Here is an 18,278-nt window from a genome sequence, read left to right as displayed (position 1 = left end):
ATCTGACTGGCTGTAATGAATGACTTTCCCCCATGAGTTAGCTCAGTCACCCTCCACCCCCAAGGGTGCAACTGTGATAAACAGATCATGGGGTGTGTCTGGGGCATCTGGTCTCTTCTCAGCATGTCCCTCTCAGCAGAAGTGTCTGTCCAGAATCTGCTCAGTAAGATAGCAAAAAGACAGTCCCTGTAGGTTTCATGGAGATTGGACTTAGCCTGATAAGAATATACTACAGTATCAGGGTACAGGGTGGTACATATGTTTCAGCTAAGAAGTGTTGGGTACCTGTAAGAAGCCAATTTTTTTCTTTTTATACATACATCTTCAGTCCCACACTGCCTCTTGCTTGCTAATGGTCTGTCTTTCTCTCTAAACATCACTTAGGGCCAATGTAATGCCTGAATACTTACTTCAGGAAATTTTATCACATTTCCAGCTCTGGGCCTACTGTGACCTTAAAATGATATACAGTTTATTATTCATGGGGGAATTCCGTGCCAAAAATTCAAAAATCTCTGCACACGATATTTTCAAATTCTACATATTTCATTTTTCAAAAACAACAATACAATCACAGCAGCCTCAATTATTTTTGGTCACTTATTTCAAAATTCCTGTCAGCAAGTCTGTCTGCAGCAATACAGACGACGACGACGACAACAAAAAAGGATTTAGATTTTTTTTTTTACAAACAGATTATTTACTAAACATATTAATACAGAATTCTGAGTAATAATTTATTTAAAGTACAGTACAGAACTGAATTTTTCTCACCCCTCAGAAGCAATGCTTGGAGGAGTGGGATAATACAGGAGATCAAGGAGAGGGAAGAAATTGATGAGAAGCAGCCTGGGTGTGAAATTGGAGGGTTGCTGGGTATGGTGGGAAAAGAATGCAACCGGGATTTTTTGTGGATGGGGCTGGGAAGGGACTGTTAGAGAGCTTCCCCCATCCAGACCTCCACTGGTCCATAGCATCTCCCATTCAGTCAGGCACATCTGCCCTGTCCACTGGGCCCTGCATTCCACCCCCATGCAGTCCCTGCACTACTTCCCCGTATCTCTGTGCTCCCACTCCTGTCTCTAAGTTGCCCTGCATCCCTTCTCCATGCATCTCTATGCTGGTACTCAGCCACATTTCTTCCCTCATACAGCTGCACCCCTTCCCACTCTATCCATGTGGCCCTGCACCTCCACTTCCTTTCAGCCCTTGCCCTTGGTCTGCCCTCCCACACTAACCCTTAGCGGTCCTGTATGACCTCCTTCCCAATACCCTACTTCTGTCTGTTCCCTGACCTGATAGGTGCTCTACAATTCAGAGCATCTACACCCAAAATGCATTTTGTTGACAAAAACAGCTGTGTAGATGCTGTCTTTTGTGGACAGAGTACATCAAAAGATGGATCCCATTTATGTGTAGACACCATCTGTCAACAGAAGTTTTGTTGGAACATCTCTTCGACAGTAACTTCTATAGACAGATGCGTCTAGTGTAGATGTACCCGCAGGCTATGTCTAGACTAGAGGGTTTCGTCTGCAAGACAGCCGTTTTGTTGACAAAACCCATGGAGCGTTCAGATTCCCCAGGGTGTTCTGTTGATAGTAAATTGACAGAATGCAGCACTTTTGTCAACAGCTGTACCCTATTTGCCATGAGGAAGAATGCCTCTGTTGACAAATGTGTTGACAAAAGACAGTTTGGATGTTCCAGGCCTTTTGTCACCAGAAAGCCTTCTGGGACACCGGGCAACTCTGTCTGCTGTGCTTCTGGTTGGCTGTTTTGTTGACAGAGCAGACGAGCAGTCCGGTCGCTCTCTGTCAACAGAGCAGATTGCTCTTTTGACTCGCCCTGCATCTGGCCACAAACTATCAACAGAAGTTTTTGAAAGATTTCTTCCAACAAAGATTTCTGACAACAAATTGCTCTAATCTAGACATAGCTTTTGGGCTCCAGCATTACAGCGCCCTGTGATGGGCAAAGATGGAACTCTAGCAAAATCCAAGACGCTTTATCCCCTATACAAATTAAATATATGTGCATGCACAGTAGCATAGAATTCATCCAGGAGCAGGTATATACTCCTTTATAGTAAGATAGGCCCATCTTTAGTTTTACCTAAGCAGAAACACCAGATCCAAATCTCACCCACAAATTCTTAGAAAATTCAGATCTAGAAAAGAAGTTGGTTACTAGGCTCATATTTAGCTTCACCCCTTGTCCAAGTGCAACATATACATTTCAGATGTTATTTACTAGTAAGCTCTTCCAATAGGTTTATTCTGCCTAGCAATTGGCTGAAAGCCAGGTTACAGAAGATGCCCCCAATTCTCATCAAATGCAATCACAATTGTGAAGAAAGTATCTTCAATAACATTTCCTGCCAACATCTTGCATACTGTGAGATAAATACATTCCCAAAGACATACAAAGAATATGGAAATATTTCTTACAAACAACTATTTTCTAAGTTCATTTCAATCATATTACAGGGTTCAAAGACCCTGCGAGGTGCTCAACAGGAATGCAGAATGCACACCGCATTTCAGGTTTCAAAGCATAAAACTGAGCAATCCCAAATCAACACTGTGCACGCACCACTGAACCTTTTAACTGATATTACAGTCAGAAACAGAGGCAGGATGCAGTTAGCATGAATATGCTTGCAGCTGGGGACACAGAATTGGCTGTGGAAACGTTACAGACGGGCTAATGTCTTATAGTTCTTTAGGCCTAGACCCTGAAAAGATATACACAGGAGCAATTCCCCTGAAGTCAATAGGTCTATTGATTTGCCCTTGCTTTCTGCACAAGTCTTAAGCAGGATTAGGGCCTTAGCCAAGAAACTTTCAATGCACCTACTTAAAAATGTATTTGGCTTGATGGGGGGAGGGGGTGCGAGGGAGAAGTGAGGGACGCTTAATCAGCATACTACCATACATTGCTGTTTGCGAAAATTTATCATACATCCTATGTATTTAAAAATCCACATGCTGTCTAGTATTTTACATGTGTATAAATGGAATTCTCAGCCCACAGACATATTAAATGGAAATAAAAGTATGCATCTTAAAACACTACACAAAATATAGTTCTAAAGGAACCATAGAAAACTCTAAATATCTGCTAGTAAAATTGCCTAGCAATCAGTTAAGAGTTTGTCGGCAATATCTTGTACTGTATCCTCAAATGGATTAGGCTTATGTTATATAGGTAGAAATTTTGTACAAATTCAGAAAGTCTAAAAAGATTTTAGGCCTTTAATGTAGGAGTTATGCAAACTTAAATAAGGTGCAACTTCACACTGTCCCTGTTAAACTAAGATAAATCAATACAAACCAGGTTTAAAAATCAAATGAAAACAGGAAGGATTTAGTTCAGCTAAAAAAGGGAAAATTACACAAGATTAACATAGATACCTACTCCAAGAGTACATTTCCACAATAAGTGAATGGTCCTAACAGAGTTCAGAACATGTTTGTTTCACTTCTGTCAAAGGACTCTCAAGTAGTGCACAGCAGCCAGTGTCAGGCAGCTGTGGTAAAACACAGGCTTTGTTTTATGTCCCCTACACCCTAAGTTACATTACATTTCTTTTCCACTGTGGCCCCATTTGTTTTGTTGAATTTTCCTAGCCCATCAATACCAATCTGGTCCTCTATATTCAAGTTAATCCATTTTTTACATAGAGCAGAGAACATTTTCCTTTGGTGCCTATTGTCAGCCGTGAATGTTACTTTGACTAATGAACATTCTCTGCTCACTTTCTTTTAAAGATTGGTGGAATTATGTCCAGTAGGAATACTTACCAGAATGGTATAGTGGTTCATCGGGGCACAACTTAAGTATGTAATAAATACTACCCTTTCTCTTTTTTACACGATAAATCTTCAAGCACAGAGTTGATAACATTTTAGAGGAGAAAAGGAGAAGAAATGACTATACCTTTTCCAACTTGACTAATTTATATTAGATTTCCTTGAACATGAAGATTTTAAACATATAACAGCCTACAGTTGTTCTAGCCCACTTCTTAACAACATTGGTATTTCAACAGCTTGAGAGTAAATGTTAATACTGAAATATGTGTTTCAATCAAGTAAACCAATTCCTAGAAAAAAGAAATGAATAAAGTTGAACGTATGTACACTGACAGGTATTTTTAAAATTTAAATACATGAAATATTAGAAAGCAAAAAATATACAATTTGCTTTTCACATCCTTTTTTCATTGCTGTTTCAAGGATTAAACGAGTTCTCGTTTTTGTGAAGGTATGAGGAATATTTTTGCTAGTTCTGTTTTACTGATGTCATGGAGTATATATTAAGGTTTCCTAAAATAATTCTTAAATTGAGAAAAGCAGGCACATTTTTAGTAGTTAAAAAAAAAAAAAAAATCCACTAGCAGGTGTATTTAAAATACTGTTTATCCCTTAAATTATATCAAAAACTGTCCGCACTCCATAATTAAGACTTCCTAAATGCAAGTGTCCAAACACTGTGGAAAATATTTACGGGTTGCAAGGCCTGTGGCAAACAATTTAACATTGTGGAAATAGTTAATTCCAGACATTTTCACTGTATATTTTACTGAAACTTATTTTCAAATTTATGATTAAAGCCAAAAAAAAAATGAATTTCAGAACTTTTCAAAAATAATTTTATCCCATCATTGATACAATATAAACATCGATGAGGTATACATTTCAAGAGAAGATAGCACCACCAGATTTGCCACCCTCCAAAATTCTGAACCATCATGTACCAATGTATAAAATTTTTCTAATCCCAAAATTACATACTTTCCAAGATACATGCCCTACTGAGATGTCAAATAACACGTTGAGTAGAAATAAGAGGTATAAAAATAGTTACAATGATACCAAAATTGACATATTTTATGGAGTGGTAAAGAAGTTACATTCATTTTGAGCTCTGTAGTTTCTTTTTCTTCTCTTGCTGTGCACTTTCTAATTTTTGTCTCTTGGGCATCTCTGGCCTATTTCCCTTTGCTGATTTATCACTATTATCAGTCCAACAAACTTTCTTTTTCGTATTTACCAAAGGCTGTTCATCTTCATTTACTGAAACAAAGCAGAAAGTTATTCATCCTAAGTTTTTAAGATCAAGATTTTTGAATCTCTGTTGCCATTTATTTTCCCCACTTTAAAAAGAAATTGAATCATCATAAGCTCTATTTTAGTGGCAAAGGTGAGAATGCCATATATGTTACTTGGTATGCTGCACCCAAATATCAAGTGCGCAAGATGGTTTTAGATGGTTGTAATTGACTGCCAAGTTAAAAAAAAATATACTGGGCTATGTTCCCAGTTGCATGTGCCTAACATGTACTTGTTCATATGAACTTTATGCATATATACCTGATATGCAAGTGACTTGTTTGGTAAACAAAATTGCATGCTTCATTTTGAAAATCTGACCCAAAAGATTTAAGGAACCATGCACAGCATACTGTCTAAACATTATCCTAAAAGGGTGAGTATTTAATTTGCAAACAACATGTAACCACACTAATTCTAAGGCACTTAGAGAAGACTGCAGAGAATTAAGATTTTGGTCACACTAGCTCTAACTCTCAGAGAGTAACCCAATGCAGTTGGCCTGGGGTCTCCATGGTATATAACAGTAAATATCAGTTGGCCTGACCAGCTCAATGAATCACATACACCTGTTAAGAGTATTCATTTAAAAGGTATCACAGGAAAATCAGTAAAGGCCAACCCCTCTTTGGCTTAACTGCACATTGAACCAAGTGTGACCAGAGACCAGGATAATGAGCGATTCATCTGCATTGGAGATTGCAGGATGATCGTTTCTGCTGTAAATGTCTGCAAAATTTGCGTGCAATTGGGTACCTGGTGGAGACAAATCGCAGAGTCTCCCAGGAGGGCTTCTTGGTTTTGAAGACACAAACTTTGGGAATATAAGGAACTGCTGCAAGACTTGGGGATATTTATCACCCAAGACAACAAAAATGTCAGTGCTTGGTATCTATGAAGAGGGGTCCTCCTGTTACAAAATGCTGCAGAATGCTGACAATAGGATATAAAAACCTATGTTAGGCAAAAGCTGTATCTTGCTAGAATTAAGCAGTAGACCCTAGACAGCATGTTCTTTTTCTTTGTAGCCCTTTCACACTTCCTTCACTTTTGCCTGAAATCATTTAAATGTGTGTTTGTTGATTAACTCATTCTTCATTTTAATACAAACAATCTCAGTGCTGTGCAGTATGGTGGGTGAGATTTCCCCAGCTGAGCTGAAAAGCTGGTTTGAGTACTGGCTTTTTGGAGGCATCAAACTTGGCATTGAGATTCAGGACTGGAAAAGCTGTTGGACTGTTGAAAGTAAGGGTGACATCATTATGCTATGAGCATGTTGCTAGTGTCAAGGGCTTAAAACTAAAGCTGCATTACAGAGGTTTCAGAGCAGGCAAAACCCATAAAAGTGTCCGACTGGCATGTTTCAATAATATAGTCAATAACCTGGGCAGTTCCATTTGAAAAGAGATTCAGCAAAATGCCACTATATTTTTCCTTATTTATTGTGTCTTCAGTAGCTATGGCATTACTGCTCTAGACTGAGACAGTATAATGCCAAAAAGTTTGTACCATCTGTCAGTGTGATGCCCTAAATAAAATCTGCAGTCACATCCCTTACTTTGGAGAGCATCACACATTCAGCCACAAAGCAAAACAATAAAAAAATCCTAACTACTCTCATATTTTCTATTTTAACACTACATTAACAGCACTTAAATAGGAATTATTTTCAACATGAAATAATCAGGACTGACTTATGTTACCATTAGAAGAGGTTGTGGCTTTGTCAGGGTTCTTTCTGGCTTCTGAAGCTGTGTCTTGCCATACTGCTAGACATGTAAGCCTGGCTTTGGTATTAACCTCACATAGCAAAGCTGGGGTAGCCTGGATCTGAGGAAAACATGGAAATAGATTCATTGAAAGCTTAAGAACATAAGAACAGCCATAGTGGGTCTGACCAAAGGTCCATCTAGCCCAGTATCCTGTCTGCCCACAGTGATTATTTCAATATATACATTGAACCTCTCTAGCCCAGAACTCATCTGTCACCATCTGTAATCCCGCATGATTTTAGTTAGCCGGACGTCCACTTATCATGGGTGTGCTCAAGTTTCCCATAAGAATGGCCATACTAGGTCAGACCAAAAGCCCATCCAGCCCAGTAGCCTGTCTGCCAATAGTGGCCAGTGCCAGGTGCCCCAGCGGGGTGGACCAAAGACAATGATAAAGCGATTTGTCTCCTGCCATCCATCTCCAGCCTCTGAGAATCAGAGGCCAAGGACACCATTCCTACTCTTGGCTAATAGCCTTTTATGGACCTAACCTCCATGAATTTATCTAGCTCTTTCTTAAATTCTGTTATAGTCCTAGCCTTCACAGTCTCCTCTGGCAAGGAGTTCCACAGGTTAACCATGCGCTGAGTGAAGAACTTTTTTTTTTATTAGTTTTAAACCTGCTACCCATTAATTTCCTTTAGTATCCTCTAGTTCTTGTATTATGGGCACAACTAAATAACTTCTCCTTATTCACCCTCTCCACACCTGTCAATTTTATATACCTCTATCACGTCCCCCCCCAGTCTCTTCTTTTCTAAACCGAAAAGTCCCAATCTTTTTAGCTTCTCCTCATATGGGACCTGTTCCAAGCCCCTAATCATTTTAGTTGCCCTTTTCTGAACCTTTTCCAATGCCAGGATATCTTTTTATAGGCGAGGAGACCACATCTGTACACAGTACTCAAGATGTGGGCGTACCATAGATTCATATAGGAGCAGTAAGATACTCCTTGGCTACGTCTACACTAGCCCCAAACTTCGAAATGGCCACGCAAATGGCCATTTCGAAGTTTACTAATGAAGTGCTGAAATGCATATTCAGTGCTTCATTAGCAAGCGGGCGGCCGCGGCGCTTTGAAATTGACGCGGCTCGCCCCGATGGGGCTCCTTTTCGAAAGGACCCCGCCTACTTCGAAGTCCCCTTATTAAATAAGGGGACTTTGAAGTAGGTGGGGTCCTTTCGAAAAGGAGCCCTATCGGGACTAGCCACGCAGCGGCAAGCTGTGTCAATTTCGAAGCACCGTGGCTGCCCGCATGCTAATGAATCGCTGAATATGCATTTTAGCGCTTCATTAGTAAACTCTGAAGTGGCCATTTGCGTGGCCATTTCGAAGTTTGGGGCTAGTGTAGACACAGCCCTTGTCTTATTTTTTACCCCTTTTTTAATAATACCCAACATCATATTTGCCATTTTGACTGCCTCTGTACACTGCGTGAATGTTTTCAAGGAACTAGCCGCCATAATTCCAAGATCTCTTTTCTGATTAGTTATAACTAAATTAGTCCCCATCATATGGTAAGTATAGTTGGGGTTATTTTTTCCAATGTGCATTACCTTACATGTATCCACATTACATTTCATTTACCATTTTGTTGCCCAGTCACTCAGTCTGATGAGATCTTTTTGAAGTTCTTCACACTCTGCCTTTGTCTTGAATATCTTGAACAGTTTAGTGTCATCTGCAAATTTTGCCACCTCACTGCTCACTCCCTTCTCCAGATCATTTATGAATAAACTGAATTGGACTGGTCCTTGGACTGACCCTTGGGGGACACCACTAGTTACTCCTCTCCATTCAGAAAATTTACCATTTATGCCAACCCTTTGTTTCCCGTCTTTTAATCAGTTCTCAGTCCATGAAAGGACCTTTCCTCTTATCCCATAGTCCAGTGAAGTTTGTTTACAGTGTTTTTAGTGTTCTGTCCCGTTATTTACCCCAAATGTCTTCTAAATGGAGATAAACATACATCTCTCACAGAACTGGAAGGGCTCTCAGGAGGTCATTGAATCCAGACCCCGACCCTCTGAGCAGGACCTAGCACCATTCCTGACAAATTTTTTTTTTAAATCTATTTGCTCCAGACCCCTTAATGACCACCTCAAGGACTGAACTCACAACCCTTGGTTTACTCAAACTGTAAGCACTGGAAAGTGTTGGTAACGCTGCTAGACAATATTGACCTCCTGCAATCTAGCAAATTCTCTCCTTTGGCATCAGGCAGGTCCCAAAGGTGCTGGACTAGAGAGATTCAACCTGTAGTTAACAATAAACATTTTTTTTCTTTACATTAACTGGTGTGTGGGAATCAGAACTCAGGGCAAAAAGCTGTTGCCTATTCCTCTCCACCATGAAGGACGAGTCAAATTGTATGAGCTAACAGTGCACTGTTCCCCGTGCAGTGCAAGATGGTATAATTTTGGGTTTACACCCCAGAGAAGCTGGAAGGTGTCCTAGAAGGGGCTGGTCAGAGAGCCTGCATGTATCTGCAGCTGGATGTGTCACTAGCAGTATGTATCCTGGTAGAAAGTGCAGGTTAGAGAGGGTTATGCAGCTGGACGCAGCACTATACAGTAAAAGGGAGAATAAGCTGTGGATCAGGAGGGTTCATTGGTACCACAGTTTACAGGTGACTCTCCAGGGGGAACCTGTCACGAACACAGTCCATGATCAGCGCCAACTAACACAACAACAACTGGCTATAAACTTGGGTTAAAAATTGTAGCGAGAACTGGGCCTAGACCATTTCAGTGAAGAATGAATAATTTATAAACCTTGGCTACCTATAGTTACTAAAACTGGTCCCCTTCTGCATCATGGAAAAAATCATTTGGGATAGAAACAATACAAAAGAGACATTCTGACGCAATTTTTTTCCAGCTCTGCTAAAAAATAAAACGTGTAGAACGAATACTGGAATAAAAGTGCTCCACAGAAAATTGAAATGTCAGGTGCATCAACATCTTTGATTTTTTTTCTAATTCAGTATTTCCCCATTTTAAATACAATTTTTTAAAGAGTGGTATTAGTTACCAACATTGCAAAAGATTATAGAAACCATCAAAGCATAAAAGATATATTAGGAAGCTGTAAGTGTAATCAGACACGTATCAGGGAGAGCAGAACCTTTGACAAGATGGAGGACGAAGTTTATAGAGAATTTCAGATTTTTAATCAACACCAAAAATCAAATATTTTTAAAGTTACAGTAAGTGGAGTTGACTGTCAAAAGATCTAAGTGCATATAAACTCATACCTCACTGTATGAGCACAGTTGGCTCCCAACTTTCTGCTCCTAGGCAAAAACTCATAAGAAGGATGCTAAATTGCCATTAAAATACATGTAAGAGTCTCTGATTGGTTCCTAGTGCTCCTAATTCGGTGAAGGAGTGGCAGCATGCGGTGCTGCTTTTGAAAGGTAAGTGAACCTTGGGTTTGGGAAGAGGGGTAGCTGGGGAGGGTTAAAGGCTGGGGGCAGTTTGAGGCCATGAGCGGGAAGGAAAGTTAAAACCTTGTGGTGGGTTGGGTCCGTGGGGCGGCCAGGCATGGGGTTCAGGCTACGGCAGGTTGGGGCTGTGGGGCCAGCGGGTGGGAGGGCAGGCTGTGGCAGTTTGGGTGTGGGGGGCCGGCAGGCAGGGGGAGGGGCAGCCAGTCTTGTATTAGCGAGTGGACTTCAACCGTCTAGCGAACAAAAGGTAGTTATGTGTGCCCCTCATAAATAAAAGTACTCATTGAACAAGGGATGAGTGTCTATGAAAAACTGCTAACAAACGTAACGGAGATGTACGGTCCCTCTCATTTTTGCCATCCATGTGCAAAATATGTTGTTGTTTTTTTAACGCGTATCAAAGCATGCGTAGATGTGCTCCACCATTAGCAATACATGGTGCTGGTTGTGGGCGCTCTGCTAAATCAGCTGGGCAGCATTGGAATCTTTGCCGGGTGGCCACTCACGCACCCAAGCTTACAAGAAACATTGGTACAGGGCAAGTTCATGATTCTAGTTTGCAAGCATGCTTATTCCATGATTTAAAAACTATTTGTAAATGCATACTTCTACAAACCTAACGTTAATTAGTTCTCCAGAATTTTTCCATGAGTTGTTAATGTACTTACCTTATCAAGTTCAAGACGCCATAATTTAATGTATCCATCACTGGATGCAGTAACAATAACCTGTAGTCCTTTTTTTTCAAAACTGTAGACATCTTTTATTCTATAACAATATACAATACCTGGTTACTTCATACCCTGGTCAGGAAGCTTCAAACAAGAAGGATAAACAGTAAGAAGTTGCCAGAAATTAAAAATGAACAGAGAACATCCTACACATTTTGAGAGCAACAGATTGTGTTTGCTTCATGTGAATATTTTTGATTTAGGCATGTAAGATACAGCTCATGCACAGGATTAATCTGGTTTGTATTCTGCCATTTGGACCAATATGTGCCTTTGAAAAATGCTTGTTGAGGGCTGTCAGGACCTGGACTCAGGAAAGCACGTAAGTGCTTAATTTTAAGCACATGCTGAATATCCACTGACAGTAACGGCACTTCAGCATAAGATTAAGTGCTCTGCTGAACTGGCATGTGAATTAGGACAGAGTACTAGGTATTTCTTTAATGAAAAGGGGAAATTTTTATTGTCCCAAAAGGAGTCCAACTGTACTGTTTTACATGGACATCTAGTGAATGCCAGTGCAAGATTAGAAATCGGTAACAGCCTGTTAGATAATGATTATATGGATTCATTAAAGAAATAAGAGACTCATTATGCATTTTTTCTATTTTTAATTAATAGATTCCAAGACTGTAAGGGACCATTGTGATTTTCTAGTCTGACCACGTGCATAAAAAACGCCGCAGCTTCCCCCTCCCAAATAATTCTTAGAGCACATCTTTTAGAAAACACTCAATTTAAAAATTAATATTGAAGGACAACTCTCTGAGGTGTTGAGCAAGATGCTGTGGGGGGAAGACCAAGAGAAGATGTAGACTCTAGCAAAGCAACCAAATTCTGGTATGTATTTGTTAATTTGGAATATAAAAAGCCTATCAGGCTGTCAATGAAGTCAATAGGAATTTTGCCTTCGATGTATATGAGAACCTGATTGAGGCAAAATTGCACACTACACTTTGAAGGAAGCCTCCCAGCCCATGTCAAGTCTACTGAGTTATTGTCATGAGGCTCAGACTAGCATGCTAAAAATATCTGTGTAGACATTCTGACTTGGCCTGGAGAGTGAGTTCTCAAACCAGAGGGCTGAGGTGCAAAGCGGGCTTGAGACTTGAGCTGCAACGTCAAAGCAACCTCTACACAGCTATGCTCCGTGTGCTAAGGTAAGCCCTGCTAGCACAGGTGTGTGAACCTGAGCTGCAAGGCTTGCTCCCATACACAGTGTAAACATATTCGCTGTTTTAGAACAAAAGCGCACTTCCAGTGCAATTTATTCCACCTTTTCCCTGCTGTTTCCATCTTTGTTTTTAGCAGTCTGTATTTCAAACACATGCTTCGATCATCAGTGAAATACTGAATAATACAGATGATTCAATTATCATTAGGCATCAGAGCTAGGACCTCTAGATGAGCAGAGCAGTTCACACTCAAGGTCGTCCTTAGGCATACACGACATATGCAGTTGTGTAGGGCACCCAAAAATTCAAAGCACCAAATTTCGGGTGCTCTTACTTAGCCTCATGTGCTGGTATACTTACAGATGGTCCTGACTGTCCTCAGTTTGGCCCCCTCTGGCCCAGCCTCTCCCTCCAGCTGCTCCCTTTGGCTGGCAGCAACACGGCTGCCTTCTCCCTGCCCCCTTGCTCAAACTGGCCAGCCAGCCACTGAGCTAAAGACTTCCTCCTGCCACACTGGAGGTGGAGAGGAGCTCTTTGCCTCTGTGGCTCTGTGCCAGAACCCCAGTATGCCCCAAATCCTGGCAGGACCTGTGTGTGAGGAAAACCCTGAGCCTTGACAGAAACCCATGTGGGGAGGGGCAGCTTCAGGTGACTTGCTTAGGACATCATAAATTGTAAGGGCAGCCTTGTTTACACTTCTCTGAGCAATGGTCTTCAGTTCTCTGCCAATGCAAGCAAACATATCTGCATTAGTTTACACCTGTGTTACTTGCTTTCTAAGTTCTCTCCTCAACAATAAGGACTTGATGTTTTTAATTAACAACAATCAAACAGAAAGAGTAAGATGGGATTCTGGAGAACAAAGAAAAAACATCATTAACTGGTGCTCGGGTACCAAGGGTTGAATGGAAACGGAATTTGAAACCTTCATTACTCTTACAAAGTAGTTCCTCAAGAGACTCATTACATAATTTCCTGTTTTGCCCCACCAATGTATATGTCTGTTTAGTAACTGCTTTATGGATTTAAAAAAAAAAATCAGAATGTGGAAGTATAAATCCATTTCTCTTTATTATACGGCCATAAAAATGTGAACTCACTCTCTTTTGGGAAAAATGTGGACATAATTTAAAATCACATGCACAAAGCCTTAACCTACTGTATTTAGCATATATAAAAAGACTTGATTGCATAATTTCCCATTTTACTCCCCATCCTCCCAGTTAAAGGACATTCACTTCTACCTAACAAGGGCTTGAGATGGATCCACCACATTCTCAAAATCATCATAAGTCCAGAGAGGAGATATTGAAATATATTTTATACTATGATTCCTTTATGAATCATATAAAAAGAGGCACACACTCACACTTGGTAAAAATGCACAAATTTGTGTTGAATTTACAATTCACTACATCAGAAACAAAGCATTTTATTTTCTATTTTAAGAATAAAAATAAATTGCATTAAGCCAAAATGTGCTGCATGTTGCCACTAAACAAGCAGTAGTCCTAAACATTTTAGAAAAATTTAATGGGTCATATATAAAATACCTGTTTTCATGGGCTTTAAATTCACATAGGCACTTTTGTGAGCAACAGTCATAGAGTCTTACAACTTCATCATCTCCAGCAACAGCAAGGACAGAATCCTCAAAGAGGGTAAGAGAAAAAAAATGCAGCTAAGGCTAAAGTAATACAAATCTTTTGAACAAGTTTGCTTTCCAACCTCCTTTTTTGTACTCACTGTTATAAATCTAACTGAAGAAATTCTCCTCTCAGTTGTGATGGTCCCACTAACAGATGCTGTTTCAAGTTTGTAAATATCCACTTTATTAGTTACGACCACCACATAGTTTTCTCCACTTGGAGACCATTTAACTATGTGTGCATCTGAACAATTTTGAGTAAAAAAAAAAAAAAAGGAAGAAACATAAAGATAACATCAGGTCCAAAAATTTAGCTTTTGTAAAAACAACCTTTTACAAACTGCTACCAAAAATCAATGTTTCAAAGAACTAAATACAGAAACTTCCAATAAAGACATATATTAAAACCAGCATTCTTTTGCAGTCATTGCAAGCCAAATTCATATTAATGCTTAAGAGTCTAAAAGTGAAATTTTTTAGAAACTCTCTCTTTTTAATATCCAAGCTGAGATAAACGCAGAAAATAAACAAGTAATACTAATAGTACTATTATTATTAATAGAATAAATAGTAAACCACTATTTTAATTTTTCAGTTTCGATAATCTAAAGAGGTACAGAATTTTAAAACATATTTAGCTTAACATTATTGTATTTGAGGAAAGAATAAGATTTCTGCCATAGTAGTACTACAGGCTGTTTGTGGCAATTTCTGTATCAAGGACACGTGATTTTGATCATTAATAGAAGGTAGAGCAGAGTAAATTAATTAAAAAGTCAAACATTTACAAGTCAAAGGCTACCATAAGATACCTTTTAAATAAACATGCACATACACAAAAGGAACTTGTCTAATTTAAATTAATCTACTATTTTGCAGATTAAATTGACACTTACTTTGCTTCAGATTTTTGATGAATGCAGACCTTCCTTCTACAAGATTCCATGTTCTGTAAAACACCAAAAAGGGGTTGAACATACTTATTTCTCTGTGCTGTCTTAAATGAAGTATCATTTACTAACCATAAGCATTGAAGATAAAAATTTTAAGTGCCTCACAGCATAACACTATTGTAAAAACTAGAGGGACTAATTATTTGTCACACTGCTTTTAACTCTGAATTATCTGATGTCTTATTTATTTTATAAACCACTTTTTTCCACATAGCTTACGGCCTGGAAGAAGTTTAGCATTCATTTTCTCTCTCGTTTTCCAATTATACACATATATCACAGACATGCATACACCCAAATGAAACATTCATGTTGTCCTCAGTCTGAAAGAGGACAGCATATAGAGAAATGAAAATCGGGGGTTTTACTATACAATACAGGTGCTAGAGTTAAAACATAACTAAAAACCAATGAGTAATCCCCATCTAAAAGCTGCGAAAGAACCTGTTCTTTGAAAGAAATACTTTAAAAATACTTTAAAATGCTGTTGCTTTTTTTAAAAACAGCAATAGTCTGCACTACCCTCTAAAGCAGACTATCCAGTCGTCCTTCCAACACCAAGGCTACGTCTACACTAGAAGCATCTGTCTACAGAAGTTACTCAGGAAAGAGCTGTTCCAACAAAACTTCTGCTGATGGATCCTGTCTACACATAAAAGCGGATCAATCGCTCAGTCGACAAAGCACATGTTGCGTGTAGGTGCTCTGCAACTTTTATCTATGAAACTCTCTAGTGCAGACATAGCCCAATATTGTAGCTTTGCATTTTTCTTCCCTGAAAGGTTGGGACTTGTTCTATTTGCAACTGACGTGAGTCTTGACCATAACAAAGGATGTCTATCTAGCAGTTTAATAAACATGGACTCTCTCACCCCTTGGTGTTAAAAAGCCAGTTTTGAATGCTTCAGAGTCCACAGCATAAATATTAACTCTAATATTTCAGAGGAAATAAGAGGAAATTTCAAAGTACCAGGAAGAGCTACACTACAGAGACTACAAAAGTACAGATAAGTTTTCATAACAATGTCACCATAGCCCCCAGTACTGATGCAGACTAGACTGATGGAACACTCCCCTGCCAGACAATGGTTGCTCCATTGACGGAAGGCCTCTTCTGTCAACAGAGCTACATCTACGCTGGGGATTAGGTTGGCGTAGCTATGTTGGTCAGGAATGTGGTTCTCTAAAACCCTGACGGACATAGCTACACTGACCTAATTTAAGTGCACGCTAAGACACAGATGTATTCTGTCTAGAGTGAGCCTTATCTTTGTCATAATCTCTGCCTCACACAAAAAGAAATTAAAAGGTAAATTTTGGTAGACCAAGAATCCTGTAAACACATAGACTTATGTAGGTTAACTGATAGCAGTGTCACAGGTCCTTCCCTGATCCTTGCTTCACAGTCCAGCCCCATTATATAACCCTTGATTATAATTCAATGAGATAACTTAGTAAGTATCACCAAGTAAGATTTCCAGCCAGTTTCAACTCACCTTAATGTCTTATCTGTGCCTACTGACAAAGCTAATTTTCCAGAAGGGTGAATAGAAAGAGATGTCACATGCCCCCTAATAAGGCAATAACAAAAAAAAGTGAATCATGTATTTTCTTTGTCACATTCACAGCAAAACATATCTAAAAAGAAGCAGGTTCAAAAGACTCACTTATGTGCTTTAATTGCTTTCAGACACTCCCATCTCTTTGTGTCCCAAATACAAATCAATCCATCTTCTGCTCCACTCAGTAAGTGTGCATTCCCATAGAACTCCAGGCAAGTCACCGTGCCTACAGATCAAGACCACCACTATTAATCTATATAATAGCATCTTCAACAAAAATAGTTTTATATAAGATGTGAAGCTACTCAGACAGGCTAATATTTAAAAACCTAACTGAACTACATCCAACAAAGTCACAAATATAAATCTGCATTTTGAAGCACAAAATGAAAGTCACTTAAATTGTTTTAATTTTGCATCACACCTACAACATGTAGCAGCAACGAAGGGTCCTGTGGCGCCTTATAGACTAACAGAAAAGTTTAGAGCACGAGCTTTCGTGAGTTAACTCACTTCTTCAGATGCTGGTCCTGGAAATCTGCAAGGCCAGGTATAAATAGGCCAGGGCAAGGCTGGGGATAACGAGGTTAGCTCAGTCAGGAAGGCTGAGTTGTATTGTCATCAGTAGATCTGGAGGTGTGAACTGCAAGAGAGGGGAAGCTGCTTTTGTATTTAGCCAGCCATTCACAGTCTTTGTTTAATCCTGAGCTGAGGGTATTGAATTTGTAGATGAATTGTAGCTCAGCAATTTCTCTTTGGAGTCTGGTCTTGAAATTTCTTTGCTGCAGGATAGCTACTTTTAAATCTGCTACTGTGTGTCCTGGGAGATTGAAGTGCTCTCCTATGGGTTTTTGTATATTGCCATTTCTGATATCTGATTTGTGTGCATTTATTCTTTTACGTAGAGACTGTCCAGTTTGTCCGATGTATATGGCAGAGGGGCATTGCTGGCACATGATGGCATAAATTACATTGGTAGATGTGCAGCTGAACGAACCCACGATGGTGTGGCTGATCCGGTTAGGTCCTGTAATGATGTTGCTGGTGTGTATATGTGGGCAGAGCTGGCAACGAGGTTTGTTGCATGGATGGGTCCCTGAGATAGAGCGACTGTGGTGCGGTGTATAGTTGCTTGTTAGGATTTGTTTTAGGTTGGCAGGTTGTCTGTGAGCAATGATAGGTCTGCCTCCAAAGGCCTGTGACAGTGTGGGATCGTTGTCCAGGATGGGTTGTAGATCCCTGATGATGCGCTGTAGATGGGATCTACAACCCATCCTGGACAACGTTCAGCTGCACATCTACCAATGTAATTTATGCCATCATGTGCCAGCAATGCCCCTCTGCCATATACATCGGACAAACTGGACAGTCTCTACGTAAAAGAATAAATGCACACAAATCAGATATCAGAAATGGCAATATACAAAAACCCATAGGAGAGCACTTCAATCTCCCAGGACACACAGTAGCAGATTTAAAAGTAGCTATCCTGCAGCAAAGAAATTTCAAGACCAGACTCCAAAGAGAAATTGCTGAGCTACAATTCATCTACAAATTCAATACCCTCAGCTCAGGATTAAACAAAGACTGTGAATGGCTGGCTAAATACAAAAGCAGCTTCCCCTCTCTTGCAGTTCACACCTCCAGATCTACTGATGACAATACAACTCAGCCTTCCTGACTGAGCTAACCTCGTTATCCCCAGCCTTGCCCTGGCCTATTTATACCTGGCCTTGCAGATTTCCAGGACCAGCATCTGAAGAAGTGAGTTAACTCACGAAAGCTCGTGCTCTAAACTTTTCTGTTAGTCTATAAGGCGCCACAGGACCCTTCGTTGCTCCTACAGATCCAGACTAACATGGCTACCCCTC

General features: G+C 39.8%; 1 protein-coding gene across 5 annotated transcripts in view; it reads right to left on the bottom strand.

The window, feature by feature from the left end:
- Positions 1 to 676: 676 nt before the first annotated feature.
- Positions 677 to 18,278, bottom strand: part of PAK1IP1 (PAK1 interacting protein 1) — a 22,756-nt gene continuing 5,154 nt past the window's right edge. For 4 of the 5 annotated variants that reach the window (XM_074987660.1, XM_074987658.1, XM_074987662.1 and 1 more), the window contains exons 3-10: positions 16,513 to 16,633; positions 16,342 to 16,416; positions 14,789 to 14,841; positions 13,991 to 14,136; positions 13,798 to 13,895; positions 11,007 to 11,106; positions 6,812 to 6,947; positions 677 to 5,081 (exon numbers count right to left, since the gene is read on the bottom strand). In XM_074987660.1, the coding sequence (XP_074843761.1) occupies positions 4,921 to 5,081; positions 6,812 to 6,947; positions 11,007 to 11,106; positions 13,798 to 13,895; positions 13,991 to 14,136; positions 14,789 to 14,841; positions 16,342 to 16,416; positions 16,513 to 16,633 (890 nt within the window). In that variant the 3' untranslated portion in view covers positions 677 to 4,920. The remainder of the gene's footprint in view (positions 5,082 to 6,811; positions 6,948 to 11,006; positions 11,107 to 13,797; positions 13,896 to 13,990; positions 14,137 to 14,788; positions 14,842 to 16,341; positions 16,417 to 16,512; positions 16,634 to 18,278) is intronic. The other variant, XM_074987659.1, reaches the window with a different exon arrangement.

The sequence above is a fragment of the Carettochelys insculpta genome, chromosome 2 (assembly GCF_033958435.1).
Source record: "Carettochelys insculpta isolate YL-2023 chromosome 2, ASM3395843v1, whole genome shotgun sequence".
Taxonomy (NCBI): Eukaryota; Metazoa; Chordata; order Testudines; family Carettochelyidae; genus Carettochelys; species Carettochelys insculpta.
Note: the sequence above shows the minus strand (reverse complement) of the source record. Positions and strands in the feature narration are given on the sequence as shown.